An 18,450-nucleotide genomic window follows, 5' to 3' on the forward strand; every position below is an offset into this window, starting at 1 on the left:
CATTTCTTACGCGCTACTTTTAAAAAGAAATAACCACGTACACACAGCAATGGAATGCATTACAGAAAAGGGTAGCTTTAGGGCGCAAAGGTTAATTCTGCAGGCTCTCTGACCTTACTGGATCAAACGGAGAATACGAATTTATGAAGCATGAAGGCAGGATAATTTCTGTCCGGAGCAACACATACATGTCGACATATGTCACCGTAAGACACAGAAATGAAGGGCTAGCTACAACAAACCTAAAGGCTCTGTATCCAAAGAACAGTCGGTCCTCTGTCATGACGTATTACACGCACCATAAAGCAGACGGCCCAAAGTCGTCTGACTTTCCCGGGTAATAGAGTCAGTAGACCTGAGGGCTTTCACATTCCCAGGATAATTTTGGTTTTAATTTTTTCAGTGGTGCTCTGCCACTCCTTACAGGGGCTCCCTACACGTCCCCCTTCCCTTGGCAGAGGGTGGCAGTAACTTTGGCCCAGAGCCACTCAAAGTACCGTCCCAGGAGCAGAAGCATCAGCATCCATTTGGAGCTTGTTAGAAACTCAGAACTCTACACCAAAAACGCAGGCAACAAAAGCAAAAATAGACAAGGGGGATGACATTAAGCTAAAAGGCTTTTGTGCAGCAAAGGAAACAATCAACAGAGTGAAAGCCGACCTAATAAAATGGGAGAAAAAGTTTGCAAGTCATCTATCTGACAAAGGGTTAACACCTAAAATATATGAGGCGTTCCTACAACTCAATATATATTAAAAAATATATACCCTGATTTAAAAAAAATGGGTGAAGGAACCGAAGAGACATTTCTCAAGCAGAGACCTACAGATGGGCGATAGGTACATGAAGAAATGCTCAACATCACTCATCATCAGGGAAATGCAAATCAGGACCACAATGAGACAGCACCTCGCACCTGTCAGAACGGCTGGACTCAGAGATGAAAAATAACAAGAAAAAGGAGGCCTTGTGCATTGTCGGTGGGAGTGTAAATTGGTGTGGCCATTGTGACACACGGTCCCACTTTTGGGAAACAAGCTGAGCACGGCACGGTTATACGCACACTAAAATAATAGAAAGTTTACACGTTGCTCTCTGCCCTCAGTTCCCGGCACAGACTCGTAAAACCCTCGTAATTTCCTAATTGATCAGAGCACTAAGAGAATGCTTTGTTCTAATATTTGATCTTTGACCCCAGTTCCTCGCACAGGGCTCGTAAATCTCTGGGTGACAGGAGTGCCTTTTGTTCTGCTGAAACAATGTCTGGGGGGCTGCTGAATGGGGGCTCGTCAGGAGGAAGACCGAGCCATGATTTGAGGCTCGGGACTTTCAGTCCCGCTGTCTATTCTCCAGAAAGCGGAGAAGGGATGGAAATTGAGTTAATGGTTGATCGTGCCTCTGTGATGAAACCTCCACAGAAGTCCTCAAAGCACAGGGTTTGGAGGTCCTCCGGTGAACACATGGAGGTCCTGGGGGCGGTGGTGTCCCTTCCCCGGTCCCTTGTCCCATACGTCTCTTCCATCTGGACGTTCATCTATCTCCTTTCATAATAGACCAGTAGACCTCAGGGTTCCCCGGAGTTCTGTGAGCTATTTTAGCGAATTATGGAACCCAATGGGGAGTCCTCGGAACCCCAATTTATAGCTGATCAGTCAGAAGTACATAGAGGTGAGAACCAGAGACCTGTGACTGGCACCTGCAGGGGAAGAGCCTTGTAGGACTGAGCCCCCAACCTGCAGGCTCCGGCACCGTGACCGGGGGACTGCGCTGAACTGTGGGGCGCCCAGCTGGTGCTGAGGAAATTCCTCCACATGTGGAAAACCCACAGCCCTGGTGTCAGCAGTGAACGAACGCTCGTGAGGGTGATAGCAGTGTGTGGTAGGGGAGAAGCACACAGGAGGAAGTGAGTTTTTTTTCTTCCCCACCCCCGTGTTCACTGCAGCATTATTCACAGAGGTCAAGATATGGAAACCGACTAAATATCCATTAAGGGATATGTGGATGAAGAAGGGGGGGCGGGGCGCCTGGGCGGCTCAGTCGGTTGAGCACCCGACTCTTGATTTCGGCTGCGGTCGCGATCTCACGGTTCGTGAGTTTGAGCCCCACCTCGGGCTCTGGGCTGACGGCGCAGAGCCTGCTAAGGATTCTCTCTCTCCCTCTCTCTGCCCCCTCCCCTGCTTGCTCCCTCTCTCTCTCTCTCTCTCTCTCTCTCTCTCTCTCTATCAAAAATAAATAAATAAATTTAAGAAAAGAATTGGTGGTATATACATACAACAGAATATTATTCGGCCAGAAGGAAGAAGGAAGTCCCACCATTTGCAACCCGGAAGACAGTCTGCCGAGTGAAATGAGCCATGCACAGAGGGTCAAAGAGCACACAATTCCACCTACATGCGCGACCTAAGATAGTCAAGCTCATAGAAGCAGCGAGAAGAATGGAGGTTGTCAGGGATGAGTGGGGGGTAAGGGAGAAACGGGGTGGGGTTAGGCAAAGGGCACAGAGTTCGGCTCTGCAGACGAACAAGCCCCAGAGACCTGCCGTTCAGCCCGCAGCTTGTGGTTGCAAACGCTGCATTGTATCCTTGAACATTTGCTAGGAGGGTAGATCCCATCTTAAGTGGCTTTATCACAGGTACAAAATGATTAAGTAGAAAGAGTGGGAGGTAATTAAAATAAAAAAAAAAAAATGCAGACCATCAGTTGACCTCGCCGCTGACGGTGATGCAGGCTCCAGCTTGCGAGGCAGTGCGGTCCAGCCCGATCTTAACTGTGACATTTAGCTGGACCTTCAGGCATTCTCTGCCTATTAGCTCAGCTCAGCTCCGCAGGTGTATTGCACCTGCTGAATGCCAGGCCCTGTGCTTGGTCGGGAGGAAGACATCACGGCCGTGTCCGCCGGAAGCTTGCGGTCTAGCGGGATAGACGGAGAAGGACAGCACAGTGGCAGGCACAGTGGGGGCCGGGAATATAAGCTGGAGTGTCTGTGGTCCACGGAAAGGGACTCTGTCTGCTGCACCTTCACAAAAGAGCCTCAGGGCCCGTCTTTCAACATGACTCAGCACCTGGACAGACCGCGGGTGCCCTTGGCTGCTGGGTGCCCTTAACTTGATTTGGCGTGACGACGGGCATATTACACACGATGTCACATGGGGGGCGCACCTGTCCCCGAGGCCTCGGTGGGCAATGCCAGGCGCTCAATTTCTCATCCCACCTCTTCTCACGCCCTGTGCTCAACCTAACATATTTTCCACCAAAACAGGTGGCAGGACAGTCATTCGCCTCCTGCTATGAGTAACCTACACGTGTTCACAGCTCCTCTCGGGACCACGGCTGCCCCTGAGGATTTGCTGAAGAGAGAATTCCAAACAAAGAGCCCCTGACGCACCCGTGTGTGACCCGCCCTTTCGCCGTCCTCCGGAAACTTCTTCCAATCTGAAGGGCACGTGTGGTCCAGGTGGGACACTTGGAGTGTGAAGGGACAAAAGAAGCTGTGGTCCCACTACCCAGACGTATCTGCCGTGCCCACTCTAGTGGCTTCTCTTTGGACGCCTTTAAAAGTCCTCAGAGGCGCCAATTCCGAACCCCTGCCTGAAACCAGCTCTGGTTTTACAAGGTGTTCGCGCTTCTGCAAGTTTCGCACAGCCGGGTTTCAGTTCTGCCAGTAAACACCCGGGCTTTAGCCTCCTTCTCTGAGCCCCCTCTGAAGCCTGTGAAATAAGTGGGGCCACGCCACGTCTCTCGGGTCCCACGGTTCCTGCCTCTCTTTCTCCCCCCTCCCTACACAGAACCATCACTGCGCTCACCGTGCAGGTGAATCGGAGGAGAAGGAAGAGAAGGAATCAGAAATAAGGAAAGCCCTGGGGTTTCCGGGTGGGACCTAATGAGCCACACGGCCTCGGACAACCTCCATCGTTTCCTACAAAAATGACACTTAGCTGCACGATGCAGTCAAGACACAGAGAAAGGTTTCTGCCTCTGGAATGCTCAGAATAAGGAGATGCGGTTGGTGTTGTGGGAGCATCATGGCTTTGGGAATTCGGAGACCTGAGTATGAATTCCAGCACCCCCCCCCCATGAGCCATGGGTCCCGAGGGAGCCACTGTTGCTGCCTTTCTAGGGCTTGGGATCTCAGAAGGGCAACTGTGGGAAGCAGCCGGTGTGGTGTCTCTTGTAGGAACAGAGGAGGGGCACATGGGCTGAGCAGAGAGGACCTGCTTCTGAAGGAGTCAATTGTGGTGGAAGACGGTGTGGACCCAGGAGCTTAGGATATCTGGGGAGGTGGGGGGGGCACCGGAGGCCAGAGTGGGAGAGACCCACACTGCCCTCTCCGGGTGGGCAGGACACTCACTTTCCCAATTTCTGCTCGTGGCCTCGGGCTCTGCTGGGCAGAGGGTATGGTCACACCAGTTCTAGAGTCCCCTCCAGGGTGAGTTCCCGGAGCTTCGACTGGCGTAAACCAGGGTGGGGGGGGGCGGTGAGAGAAGAGTCTCTCCGGGTCCACATACCTTCAAACGACCAGGCTTAACTCGCGGAGCTTTACGCGAAAGGGAGGATTTTACCGCATTTCAATTGTAGCTTCACTTTAAAAAGGAAACAAGCAAACAAATAAAACAATCCCCAGAACGAAGCATCCCAAGACCTCTTCCAGAAAGAATGCACACTTGCTGGGGCTCTGCAGGCATCCCCCGCGCCCTGGAGGCTTGACGTGCATCCCACGTGGTCTAACTTGTGTTTGCCTGCCCTGTCATTACCCCCTTAGCTTCGTCCCCACTCCAGCCCTCGCAGCCCTGCCTCTCCCTGCTCCGCTGCTGGCCAGGCTCTCTTTCTAGAGCTTCCCAATGCAGCACTCTGAAAAGACGCCTCCCACTGTGACGACAAAAGGTCCCACAGCCCGGGATGAAAGCTGCAAATTTTGTGTCTGGAAAGTGATGGCCTACCTCTGTGCTTGAAGTAATTGTGGGGGGGGTAGCATGTGCCACACAATGTTGCAAGGATTCCATATGTATTCATCCGTGTTATCCTGCCTGCGAGGTAGGGGCTATGAATAGCATTTTAAGATGAGGAAACGGAAGCACAGAGAGGTTAAGTGAGTGGCTCAAGGTCACACAGCATGTAAGTGCTATAGCTGGGATTTGCACCCATGCTGCTTGGCTCTATAACCTCTACTCCTGCATACATGGGTAATGTAAATGTACATCATCGATAACGTCACATAATAAGATCAAAAGGTAGTGGCTGTGTCTACCACATTCCCGGCCTGGCTCACCCTGCTGAGGATGGGGATCATCCCAAGCCCCCAAGACCTCTTCTCTTACTCATCCCTTCTGATTGTGTGTTGGCTTGAATAGCGGGGTAAGGCTACCTAATTTATACTCTTCCAGATTCCCTATTATTATCATAATCGTGACATGTGGAGATCCAAACCCCAAATCTGAATGTATTAGAATAAAATTATTAGAATAATAAAATTAACTACCCTGCACGTGCTCAAGAGCCATGTGCGGCTTGCAGCCACCGCCCTGGAACGCGGGGATCCAGGCCGTCTCCAGCTCTGCAGGAAGACCGACGGGACAGCGCTGGTCTCGAGGGACCCAAGGTGCATTCTGTCCTTCATCACGAAAGTCACCGGTGAACGCAAAGCAGAGTACTTATCTCATAGCCGTTGAGGGCTGTGGTTGGCTGAGTCACGGTTCCCAAAGATACTGGGTCCTGATCCCTGGAGCCTGTGAATGTTATCTTATAGGGAAAAAGGGGCTCCGTAAGTGTGACTGAATCAAGGATGTGAGACAGGGAGATGATCCCAGTTACGCAATCAAAGGTGTTCTCAGGACAGAGGAGCGCGGGGAGATTAAGCACCTGGGGGAGAGGTGGGGGTGGTGAGAAGGCACAGCAGAGAAGGGACGGAGCCACAAGCCAAGAAATGCCAGCCGCCTCCAGAGGCAGCAAGAGAGGCTGAGAAAGACTCTCCCTGGGGCTTCCGGATGGCGCACCGCAGACCCCTTGATTTCACACGTCCGATTTCCAGAAGTGGGAGAAAATAAACTCGTACCGGTTTAAGCCACCGTGGTTGTGATCATTTGCCACAGAAGCAATGGCAGGTTAATGCAAGGGTTAAATGAGTTAGTGTGTAAAGTATTGAGAATTCCCAGTACTGAACAGACGCTCAATAACTGGGAGCCTCTGTTTGTTGTTATTATCATTTCAGATGAATAACACACCTTAGGTACCCAGTCACCAAACGGTTCTAATTACAAGGGAGGCCAGTGGTGCGTTAGGGCAAGGAGTGCTCACAAGGCCAAGGGCTCTGGGGGCAGGACTGAGGGTTAGGTGGAGGAAGCCGTGTTCCCTGGATGAACAACCAAAGCACCCGCCAGCTGAGCCCGTGTTTCCAAGATTGCGATATTTGCCCAAAACTGCTATTTCGAATGGTTCAGCCTGCACAGAGGACTATAAACACAACTGGCTCTGTTTCCAGAAGATTCTCGGCTCCTGGAGCCCAAGTGTGAAGCGAAGGGAAACACAGCACAGGAGCGGGCGTCAAGGTGAACCCTCCCCCCTGCTTCACCGGGCGGGTGGGGAAGGAGCCAGAAGAGTAACTGTGGGGGATGGGGGGACAGTAGCAGCCACGTTGTTCCCATGACTCCGTATCCAAGAAAATCCAAGAGAGTCAAGCAAAGGGCTGCTGGAAATAACCTGAGAGTTCACTTAGCTAATGGTGCAAATTATATAAAATATATGACTAACAGCATAGAGAACACAGTGAGTAATATTGTAACAACGCTGGGTGGTGACAGATGGGGACCACACCTGTGGCGAGCGCTGTATAATGTACAGACTTGTGGCATCGCTGTGTTGCACAGCAAACTAACATAGCGTTCTATGTCCACCATACTTCAGTAATAAAACAATAAATCAGTAAGCAAAATATACAACTAATAACAGTAGAAAATACTACTTGGAGAAAATCTTATGAAATACAAAAACACCAAAAAAATCCGTAACTCTGGGGCCCCGGTATTGCCTCTGTGCTGCCTCATTAACCCCCACAACAACCCCAGGCAGCAGGGGTGGTGACCCCCTCGTGCAGGTGGCCAGGGTGGGGCTCAGGGGCGCCCGGGGCACAGAAAGTGAGCAGTGGGATCTTTCTTTCTTTTCTTTCTTTCTTTTTTTTTTAACATTTGTTTGTTATTGAGAGACAGAACACGAGCAGGGGAGGGGCAGAGAGAGAGGGAGACACAGAATCCGAAGCAGGCTCCGGGCTCCGAGCTGTTGGCACAGAGCCCGATGCAGGGCTCGAACCCACGAACCGTGAGATCATGACCTGAGCCGAAGTCGGTCGCTTAACCGACTGAGCCACTCAGGCGCCCCTATGAGCAGTGGGTTCTTAACGCTGCATTATTTATCATTTCTCTCCTTCCCCATCTTTCCTCCTCTCTCTTTCTAGCTTTCTTACAGGCCAGCTAAAAAAAAAATCAAAGGCAAATGGTAACTCAGTAGTCATTATCGCAATAATGTATCCAAAACAGCTTTAGTATCAGTAACACACATGACTACATTTTAGAAAATCACTTAAAAAGATGATGTCACAGAGAAACGGATACGAGTCAGGGGGGTTTACAGAGAGGATGCTGCTGAGAAAACCCCAGTTTTCAACCCCACCCCCACCCCCATTAAGGACATAGGTGCAAATGGAAAGATTATCAAGAGCACTTTTCTTTCATCAATTTGACAAAAGATGAAAAAGGTAATAATCTATGCATTCACTAGTGTGCCCACCTCACAGAAGGCTAACCAAGCACTAAAAACATCTTCTGGCAAATATCTTAAGGACGTGGGAAAACCCAATGTTACCTTTTAAAAAGTTTAAAAAGATTCGTAAAATTGAAATTAAGTGCACGTGTGAGGGAAAAAGACGCAAGGAGATTTAGGGAGAACTTTTACAGTGGCGACCTTGGCGAGCCGGGATCAGGAACAATCTAAATCTTCCTCTTTAAGCCCCTCCCCGCCTCGCACATTTTCTACACGAGCATGTGTCACTTTTAACCTTGGAAAAACAGGATTCCTTTAAAGTAATGTGAAAACTGAGTGAAAAAACAGATCCTAGTATAACTTGGCAGCTGTAAGTATTGATGAGCTCTGAATACGTATTCCAAATCGTGGGCGTATATATAAACTGTAACTTCTGGTAATTTTTCAAGTTGTCATTTTGTGTCCTGTTGGAATTTTGCTTGAGGATGGGTCATGTTTCATGTTTCAAAGGACAATATTTGCTTTTTATTTGTCTTTGATTTAAAAAAGCAAGGAAAAGGATTTTTATCAAAGTCAATCAGTTAAATGTAATCCAATTAGGAAAATAAATTTGCCCTTGACCTTACGTTACTTCAAAAAGAGGGGTCTTTATGTCTTTGGGAGTGATGCTCCCCATACCCGTGGGACCCTGACTCGGTCTCCAAACTGTCAGGCCAGTGACACCCGGGTGAACTGCTCTCAAGGACTGGCCAGCGAGGGCTGGGTCTCCAGAGGAGCCCACGTCCCTGGGAACAATGGAAGGGGCCCTTCCCCCCTTTATTTATTAAAAAAAAAAAAGGATTCTAATTAAAAAAATTTTTTTAACGTTTATCTATTTTTGAGACAGAGAGAGATAGAGCATGAACGGTGGAGGGTCAGAGACAGAGGGAGACACAGAATCTGAAACAGGCTCCAGGCTCTGAGCTGTCAGCCCAGAGCCCGACGCGGGGCCCGAACTCACGGACCCTGAGATCATGACCTGGGCCGAAGTCGGACCCTTAACCGACTGAGCCACCCAGGTGCCCCAAAAGGGTTCTAATTATAAACCAACATCATATCACCCAAAGACTCAATTCTTTTGAAGTTATGCCTTTCTACCCAAATGTGCACAACGGCACAAAATCATCCCAGTGTAGTTGCTCTGGGCACAATTGTGTAATTGGCCAAGCACGGAGCCCGGCGATCCCGTCACCTGCACAATTCACCTCTTCCACGTAGAATTCATACACCGCTCCCTTCTCAGCGCCACGCAGGTCCTGACGGGGCTCCCCGCTGGTTGGTGGAGGGGCATGTGAGCGAGCAGGTGGTCACAGGACGGGAGAAGCAGTAATGACCTGACGTCCAGGTCTCGGCGCCCCGCGTCTCTAAACAGCCCCACGAAGTAGGTGTGAGTCTTGTCCCCATATCACAGATGAGGAAACTGACCCACGGAGACGAGGACTCAAGGCTGCACAGCCATCTCCAGTCTGTGTTCTTAATCGTCCCGCCAGCCGTCAGGGGCAGGGATGGTGGGTGTGGGGCTAGGCAGAGCTCAAGCAGGAGACAAGGAGGAATTTTGAAGGGAGACCCCTCAGGGAGGGTTTCGTGGAGTCTCGGCCCGAAGGAGAAGTTAGTGAGGCAGAGGGGAAGGGCGGGAGGAAGCAGGAGAAGGTGCGTGAGTGGGGACACCGCCTGAGTCCTTGAGGCTCACCCTTTAAGGGTCTCCGTGAAGGAGGGGGGCCAACGTGGAGATCCCAGCAGGTGGCTGAAGAGAATCTGGGAACATCTGAGTGGTGCCTGTCTTTCTTCCCCGTGCAGCTTGGTTGGAGGGGGTTGGAGGGGGTTGGATGGCAGCGAGGAGGAGGGGCCTCGGTGGGTGAGGGTCCGAAGGAGGCTGCCCGGGCCCTGAGGCTTGGGCAGGACACCACTCGTGCTCCGGGGGGACACGGAGTTCCCAAGAGAAGCAGCATCCCAGCGAGGCCACGCTCAGAAATGAGAGGCCAGGATTGCAGGTGCCCAGCGATCGGGGGCGCGTGGCAGAAACCACAGGCTGCGGAAGGAAGTCCCGGGGACCAAGTGGGTGGTCATTCCTCACTGGACCAGATAACTACGCTGCGAGCCTGTGGGACAGGTGACAGCGCTGACCATAGCATGTGCCCAGACGCTGTCACACTCGTCCGGCCCCTAACTGTCAGCATGAGGGTTGAGCTTCCCTTCGTGGTCAGGTGCCCTAAGGGGAAGAGAAGTGGGAAAGCATTCTTGATAGGCATTTGGACGGGCTCCAAATGTACTCAAAACAGCCCAAGAGACGCTCTGTTAAACCGGAAGGCTCGGAGTCACCCACAACCAGCAAATTTAAGCTTTTCTTAGACTGTGTGCAGGAGATGAGGCGGTCCGGGGGCCAGGTTAGAGACAGGAATACTGGGCTTTGCTATTTGGAGAACAGAAAAACATGCCTTTTTTAAGAACTGAAAACACTGATATCTCTGCTGATGGAATACCATTACATTTTTAACAGCTTTACTGACGTATAATTGATACATGACAAACTGTCCCTTGAGCGTACAGTTTGAGAGGTCTGGGCTCTATATATGCCCATGAAACCATCACCAGAATGGAGAATAAGGAGGGAGCCCAATAAAGAAAGGAGAGCATAGGTGCCCATATATGCCACCCTCTGTTAACAGCTGTATTCACTTCTTTATGATCATTACCGGCACAGAATTAACACAGCCTCAAACTCCGCACTTTAAATATGCTTTCACTGAAAATGCCCCAGTTTGCTATAACATAGGCTTGGTCAATAAGGTATAAAAAGACAAGTTCACAAATTTATTCAATTTTGAATTTTTAAAAATCATCAGCATTTTCAAATTGTATTTCTATTCATTTTTGAGAGACAGAGTGTGAGCAGGGGAGGGGCAGAGAGAGAGAGAGAGAGAGAGAGAGAGAGAGGGAGACACAGAATCTGAAGCCGGCTCCAGGCTCCGGGCTGTCAGCACAGAGCCTGACGCGGGGCTCGAACCCACGAACTGTGAGATCATGGCCTGAGCTGAAGTCGGCTGCTTAACTGACTGAGACACCCAGGCTCCCCAAATTGTATTTCTATAATAAAGGACAGAGCTTCCCAATCAAAAGCAATTGATTGCTTCCTTTGTTTTAAAAAATGCTTGGGGTGCCTGGGTGGCTCAGTCGGTTAAGTGTCCAACCTTGGCTCAGGTCATGATCTCATGGTTCACAAGTTCGAGCCCCAGTCAGGCTCTGGGCTGACAGCTCGGAGCCTGGAGCCTGCTTCGGATTCTGTGTCTCCCTCTCTCTCTGTGTCTCCCTCCCTAGCTCACGCTTACACACTCTCTCTCTCTCTCTCTCTCTCTCTCTCTGTCAAAAATAAATAAACCTTAAAAAATATATAAAAAATTAAAAAATGCTTTATTTATTTTTGAGGGAGAGAGTGCGAGTGGGGGAGGGGCAGAGAGGGAGGGACAGAGGATCTGAAGTGGGCTCTGTGCCGAGGTCAATGAGCCCGACGTGGGGCTCAAACTTACAAACTGCAAAATCATGATCTGAGCCAAAGTTGGACACTCAGCTGACTGAGCCACCCAGGCGCCTTGAGCATTAAAATAATTTTAAGAATTATTTATTTATTTCGAGGGAGATAGAGAGTTAGGGAGGGAGAGAAGGAGGGAGGGGCAGAGAGAGAGAGAGAGAGGGAGACAGAATCTCAAGCAGGCTCCGTACTGTCAGTGCAGAGCCCAATGAGGGGCTGGAACTCACGAAACAGGAGATCATGACCTGAGCTGAAGTTAAGAGTCGGATGCTTAAGTGACTGAGCCATCCAGGCACCCCACTGAATTGCTTTCTTTAAAAAAACTTTTTTAAAGTTTTTAAATTTATTTTGAGAGAGAGAGAGAGAGAGAGAGAAAGAGAGGCACAGAGAGATAGGAGAGGGAGAGGATCCCAAGCAGGCTCCGCACCGTCAGCACAGACCTTGACACGGGGCTCGAACTCACAAATCATGAGATCGTTACCTGGGCCAAAGTCAAGAGTCGGACGCTTAACTGGCCGAGCCATTCAGGCGCCCCTGAATTGCTTTCTTTGAAGAAAGTTTGTTATGAAATTTAAGTGTTGAGGAAACTATCAGAATGCCATACAAATTTAACATGAGTAGTTTATGACGGCCGCGTATCTCTAAACCTTGATGTACGTGTGATATCTGGTGCCGCAGAACATGTTACACCAGAACTTAGATGCACGTTTATGTCGTCGCTGTTTCTGTGGGGAGGGGACCAGACGTGGTTGCCCTGGGTGCCTCTGCCTCCAGGTCTGCCACCAGGCTGCAAACCACGGGTGCGGTCTCATCTGAAGGCTCTCTGGGGGAGAATCCACGTCCACGGTCATCACGTGGCTGTGACGGAAGTTGGTTCTTCCCCGGCTGCTGGATCGAGGCCCTGCGTTCCTTCCCGTGTGGGACTAGCACACAGCGTGGCCGCTGACTTCTCTCAGGGCAGTGAGGGAGAGAGCCAGAGAGAGGGCAAGAGAGGCAGGCAGGAAGGCAGTGACACCCCATCACTGTGGCTCTGTTCTTCCTTCAGAAGTGAGTTACAGGCCTACATCACAGCCAAGGGAAGGACATTACGGCAACAAGAGGTGAAGTCGCTGGAGGTCATCTCAGAGGCTGAGACATAAATACCTTTTAACGGGATTCTCTGTTGTCAACAGTCAAAGTCTCCGGTTCTGAGAAGCCAACCAGAGTTGGTGTCTGAGCGTCTCTGAACCCGGTACGATGCGGCACAGCTCCCCGTAAAGGACACACATGGCCAAGTCTGGCCTCCGCGGCTCCTGGGACGGAGCACTACAATCTGCCCTCTTTTTCTCCACCCCCACCCCCCGCCTTGAAATAAAACAGATTTTAAAACTGCTCGAATTAGGCTGCTGCAAAGTGTTTGTTCCGCTGTGTGGAAACTTTTGTGCTCCACGGGTGTCTGTCCTAACCATGTGTGATTCTCTAAAAACGAATACGTTTCAAAAACCCTCTTTCGTAAAGCAAGCTTTAAGTCAGTTAACGTTTCACGCAAGGGCATTAAAGAGGACCCTTCACGCAGACCCTGGGGCCTGGTCCCCAGAGCTGCTACCCATCCAGCATTTCAAGGAGGCCCAGGGCCCCGGTGTCAGGTCACCGATGCAGCAGCTGCCTCACAGAATTCTGACAGAGAAAGGCTGTGACTGAGAATCCCAAGCTCATACAAGGAGACAGGCTGGCCAGATCCCAGGACCTGCTTGTGACTGGATCCCTCGGCTTCCAGCCAGACGTGGCCCAGGAAGTCCACCAACGTGGGGCTGTGTCATCTACCCATGACGTTCAATTCCATGTGGTCACAAAAGTACCATATGGACCTTATTAAAAAAAAAAAAAAAACAAAACACCAGCACAAAAAGCAATCTCATTAAAAGAAAAAAAAGTTTGTTCCTGAATTCTTAGCCCTGACATTCCGCTTTCTAAAATGAAGCTTAAAACTCCATGAATCTGGGGGGGGGGCCTGGAAGCTCAGTCGGTTAAGCTGTCCAACTCTTGGTTTCAGCTCAGGTCGTGATCTCAGGGTTTGTGGGTTCGAGCCCTGCATGCTGACAGCATAGCGCCTGCGTGGGATTTTTCTCTCTCCCTCTCTCTCTGCCCCTTCTCTGCTCTGTCTCTCAAAATAAATAAACTTAAAAAAAAAAAACCCATGAGTCTATCTACAAGGACATGCTTCTGTGCTTAAAAACATACGAGAACCTCAACCCCTACAGAAGAGACCATCGGGACACATCACCGGGCCGCTCGCGCTTACCTGCATTCGATGAACCAATGCCGAATCTGGTCTTGAAGGTTCTCCTTGATATCTGGACCTTCTATTAATTTCAGATCATCCTTGATTGTGACCAAGGCTTCTCTGTATTTCTCTTCATGCTTTATCTGTACCTCATTCCTCAGGGAGGTCACTTTTTCAGCCTGGATTATGGTGGCACTGACTTCATTAAACAGGGGAGGTGGATTCTGAAAACACAAGATCATAAAGGTTCTCATGCCAAAGAACACCAGACACTCGTGAAATATGTTGATGTCTCTGGTGGCGTCTTATCAAGGCATACAAGACAGGCACACAGAACGAAAGAATCATGGCTGGTGGGCGGGTCTTAAGAAGTGATTCACCACCGTGGGGAGGAAAGATGGGGATCACTCCACACCATCTGGCAGCTGGGGGGCGCGGTTAGCTGGAAAAAAAGCATATTCAATAAATATGACAAAAAACTGTTCACACGATGGAAAGTCACATGTTTCCAAATCTTGGTTAACGGGACAGCAAAGATTATAGAGGAAGAAAGTATTTGAAGCAAGTGGAAAGTTTGGGTGCTCCGATTGCAAGAAAACCTACCCCCAAACCAACTCTGCAAGCATCCCTTCCGTTGTTAGAGACCTCCCAGGGAGGAAATTCTCAGCTGACTCCGGACATTCACCCTGATATTACATCTTGTTGGTACAATGTTCTACCTTAAAATCTGCTGGTTAGCAAGTCAACAGAAGTCCGGCTAGGGAGTGCCAATCAAATGCTCAGCACTGCTCCAACATCTATGGGGTGGTGGTGAGAGAAAATACACAATCACCTTGAGGGGAGCCTGGCTGGCTCAGTCCATAGGGGATGTGACTCTTGATCTCAGGGTCGTGAGTTCAAGCTCCTCGTTGGGTGCAGCACTTACGTAAAAAAAAACCAAATCACTTTGAGACATAGTTCCTGTTCTTTAGGATCCTCTCAAACGGAATTGGCACGACACGGTAGGGAACAATGCCAGCCGCCCTAACGACGTTTTGCAACGTGGGTTTGGATGGAAGTTTCGGACCAAAAAGGGACTTGGAGAAGGAAGACGCCACAGGGCAGCTGTACCTGGAATCATAGCCCTGAAGCTCTGCTTCCTTCACAGATAGAGGATCTGAGCTCTAAGCAGTTCAGAGAGTCAGCCCAGGCCAGAGAGCAGATAAAGGGCACACTCGGTGGTCAGCTGGAGCCAGCCCGCGACGGCTCATGAGATCCAATTGACCCATTTTCCAGAATTTTGCAAGCTGGCTGTTAAATGCATTGTTCATTGTGAGCATTTTAGAACGCAAATTTCTATAAACTTACAATGAAGTAAATTACGTTACGAAGTCCTCAATACTCAAAACTCATCAGTTCCTAATGATCTGACTGGGTGTTACTACATCATCTGCGCTCTCGGCATTGTGTATATCTGCCCTAGCTCCACGGTGAAAATACTACAGAAAGCGTGCCACGGCACCCATTCTTCCCAACCGCGTTGTATCGGTTAGCGGCTTGAATGGGCGATGGGGATATTTACACTGTGGAAATGAGCAAATGCTCCCGAAGTTGAAGCAGAAGTTGCTCTGATTTCTCTGTTTACTCTTTTTTCTTGTGTTCCGTTTTCATTTTGCTGAAACACGCCCATGAGCGTAACTTGCAAACTGGAAACGTGCAGCCGTGAATCTGCTAAGTCCTTGCACTTTGGAGGTGTTTCCTGGGGTCCCTCCCACCTTTGGCAGTGACCTTGGAGGAAACTTCCAGCACGCAGAGCCGCCCGTGACTGGCTTGTCGGACACGGATGTTCCTCGTACATAAGCTCTTCTCCCTCCTGCTTTACCCTTGGAGCTCTGAACGTTTATCAAAATGTGTCCAGGCGTGGACACTTACTCATTCATCACACTCTCCATTTGGTGGTCTATTCACTATAAAAAATTGTGTCTTCGACTCTGAAAATTTCCCTGCTATTATTTCCCCTTCCCCCATTTCTTTCTCTGCAATAAATGTTAGATAAAATTGCCAGGCCACCAGATTTATCTTCTGCTAGGCTGAACTTTTCTCCTGTATGTTCCATTTCTCCTTTATCTGTTTGCGCTGTGTTATAGGAGGTTTCCTGAACATTATCTTCCAGAACTAATTTGATTTTCAGTTATGTCCATTGATTAATTTGGATTTATTTATAATTCTTTAAAAAGTTTACTTATTTAGAGAGAGAGAGCATCAGGGGAGGGAGGGAGGGAGGGAGGGAGAGAGAGGGAGAGAGGAGAGAGAGAGATAGAGAGAGAGAATCCCAAGCAGGCTCCAGGCTGTCAGCACAGAGCCTGACGTGGGGCTCGAACGCACGAACCGTGAGATCATGACCTTAGCCAAAGTTGGCTGCTTAACCGATGGAGCCACCCAGATGCCCCTGGGGAAGTTCTTTTAGAGGCAACATATCCTCAAATCTACTGGTGACTTATTTACCCACATTTTCTTTTTTTCTTCAAAATTCTGGAGAGCTTAAAAAAAAAAAAAAACAGATTCCCAGTTTAATCCTGGGAGTGAGGAAGAATCAAGAAACTAGTAGTTTTGGAAAATCTTCAGGTGATTCTGATAACTATCCAGGCCAGGGTTTGGTAACCTGTAGCCCGCAGGTCAAACCTGGCTCAAATGCATGTTTTTGTGAGTAAAGTTATCCTGGATCACAGCCGAGCCCATTTATTTACATATCGTCTGTGGCTGCTTTCATACTACAAGGACAATGTTGGATGGTTTGTGGCAGAGATTGTCTGGCCTGCAAAGCCTAAAATGATGACAGAGAAGGAGGAGGGGGAGGAGGAGGAGGGGGAGGGGAAGGAGGAGGAAGGGCTGTTTAAAAGAAGCATCACAGAAGATGACGCACGTATCATTTCCTGAATGAGTACACCCTCACTCTACAGAAGTAATCCCTCAACCCTTACAATAATCCGGCCAGGCGGGTATTTTTATCATATAAGAAATGAACCACAGAGGCTAATTAACTTTGCCAAATTCACACGGCTGGCAAATGGGAGAGGTAGGAAACAATCAATCCCTGGCTTATCTGACCCAAAGCCATGGTATGGGGTTTGGGACAGAAGCCTGGATGTAAGTTGAGGCTCAGCCATTTGCTACCTCTAGGAGTTTGTAAAAGGCATTGACACTGTTAGGGTTTAGTTTCCTCCTCTTTAATGGCAACAGTATCACACTGAGAAGACTGAGTGAAGCGCTCTATGTGAGATCCTGCTACAGCGCCTGGCATCGCGTGAGCCCTCGGTGCATTTACTGTGGCCGCTGCCATGTCAGCAGGTGCACTGACGTCTAAGTGTGTGAAACCCAGGAGTGCTGGGGGGCTACCATATAAAGAAAATTTCAGGGGTAAGAGAAAAACATCGAAGTTCATTTCAAAAGCTTCAAAACAAATACAGGATAAAATTCAAACATAGAACAAAATTTTGCCTTGTTTACAAAAGACATTAACAACATTACAAATTTAAATTAATTAGTTGGAAAAACATAATCTTAAACACTCAATTGATGCTATATACTAAAATAAGCTCCAAATGGGTGAAATAGTTAATTGTAACACGTATGCACATAAGTGTGCACACACGTGCGCGCGCACACACACACACACACACACACACACACACACAATCTCTGAGAAATACCTGTGAACCTCTGGGGGTGATTTGTCAACTAGAAATACAATCAAGATGCTGTTAGAATACAGCACCCACTTAACAACACAAAGTCAGTGAAAAAAGATGAAAAAAATTACACATATAACACTTTAAAAATATGCATTGAAAAGTCTAAGGAAATAATCCAATTGTCTGAGTTAAGTATAATGAAAACACACTTTTATGGTAGGAAAAAAAAAAAAACCCAAACCACTTTATAAGTGAATCTAGAATGAAAATCATAGGATCACTTTAAAGAACAACGTTGAAAACAAATGATCTAAATTTCCTTGCTATGCGTGTGCTCAAATGCCTGACTCTACATTCCGTATCTTGTGCCAAAACAGATAGAAATTTCCTTTATTTAATCATTTTAAAAAGTACCCAATTCTTGTATTTTCCAGGTGATATTTTTTATTCCTAGTATGTACATTTTCAACGTATGAAGTAGAATCTTACAATTGACATAAAGATTTTTACCTGATCTCTTCAATGACTATTAAAAAAAAATTTTTAATGTTAATTTATTTCTGAGAGAGACAGAGACAGAATGCGAGTGGGTTAGGGGCAGAGAGAGAGGGAGACACAGAATCCGAAGCAGGCTTCAGGCTCTGAGCTGTCAGCACAGAGCCGGATGTGGGGCTTGAACTCACGAGCTGTGAGATCAGGACCTGAGCTGAAGTCAGACGCTCAACCGACCGAGCCACCCAGGTGCCCCACTTCAACAACTATTTTAAGTTCACGGTGTCCGTGAAGAGGTTAAAATAGATCCGTACCCCAATTCTTTTTTGTCTGCGATGAATGTGTAAAATTGTTTTGAAGTCTTGCGTTAATTTTCTGATTCTCTATCAGCCAATCAAAGGATCTTGCTTCACCCTCCCTTACATTGTTCTTATGGTAATTTACAGCAGATTTCTTTCATAGATGTACACATGCAAAATATATTTTTAGCTCGTCTTTTTCCCTTTTGTCTCTAAAAATGAAACATTGAGGAGGTGACTCTGATTTGGGTCTTGGCAATAGCTCCAGAACTCTGCGAAGCGTTCAGCCAACTTCCTTACACTTGCATGATCTTTGAGCAAAGCAGAGAAATTTCTCAGCTCTCACTGGAGTTTTGCAACAACCCCAGTGGTATGCACTCTGTCCTGAGCGTTCTTCCTCTACGTTCCCTG

The 18,450-nt window shown here is 48.5% G+C and overlaps 1 protein-coding gene across 2 annotated transcripts in view; it reads right to left on the reverse strand.

The window, feature by feature from the left end:
• The window catches only part of IQCA1 (IQ motif containing with AAA domain 1), a 155,054-nt gene that overhangs the window by 106,042 nt on the left and 30,562 nt on the right, over window positions 1-18,450 (reverse strand). For both annotated transcript variants that reach the window (XM_045034667.1, XM_006935734.5), the window contains exon 6: window positions 13,596-13,801. In XM_045034667.1, coding sequence (XP_044890602.1) covers window positions 13,596-13,801 — 206 coding nt within the window. The remainder of the gene's footprint in view (window positions 1-13,595; window positions 13,802-18,450) is intronic.

The sequence above is a fragment of the Felis catus genome, chromosome C1, assembly GCF_018350175.1.
Source record: "Felis catus isolate Fca126 chromosome C1, F.catus_Fca126_mat1.0, whole genome shotgun sequence".
NCBI classification, from domain to species: domain Eukaryota; kingdom Metazoa; phylum Chordata; class Mammalia; order Carnivora; family Felidae; genus Felis; species Felis catus.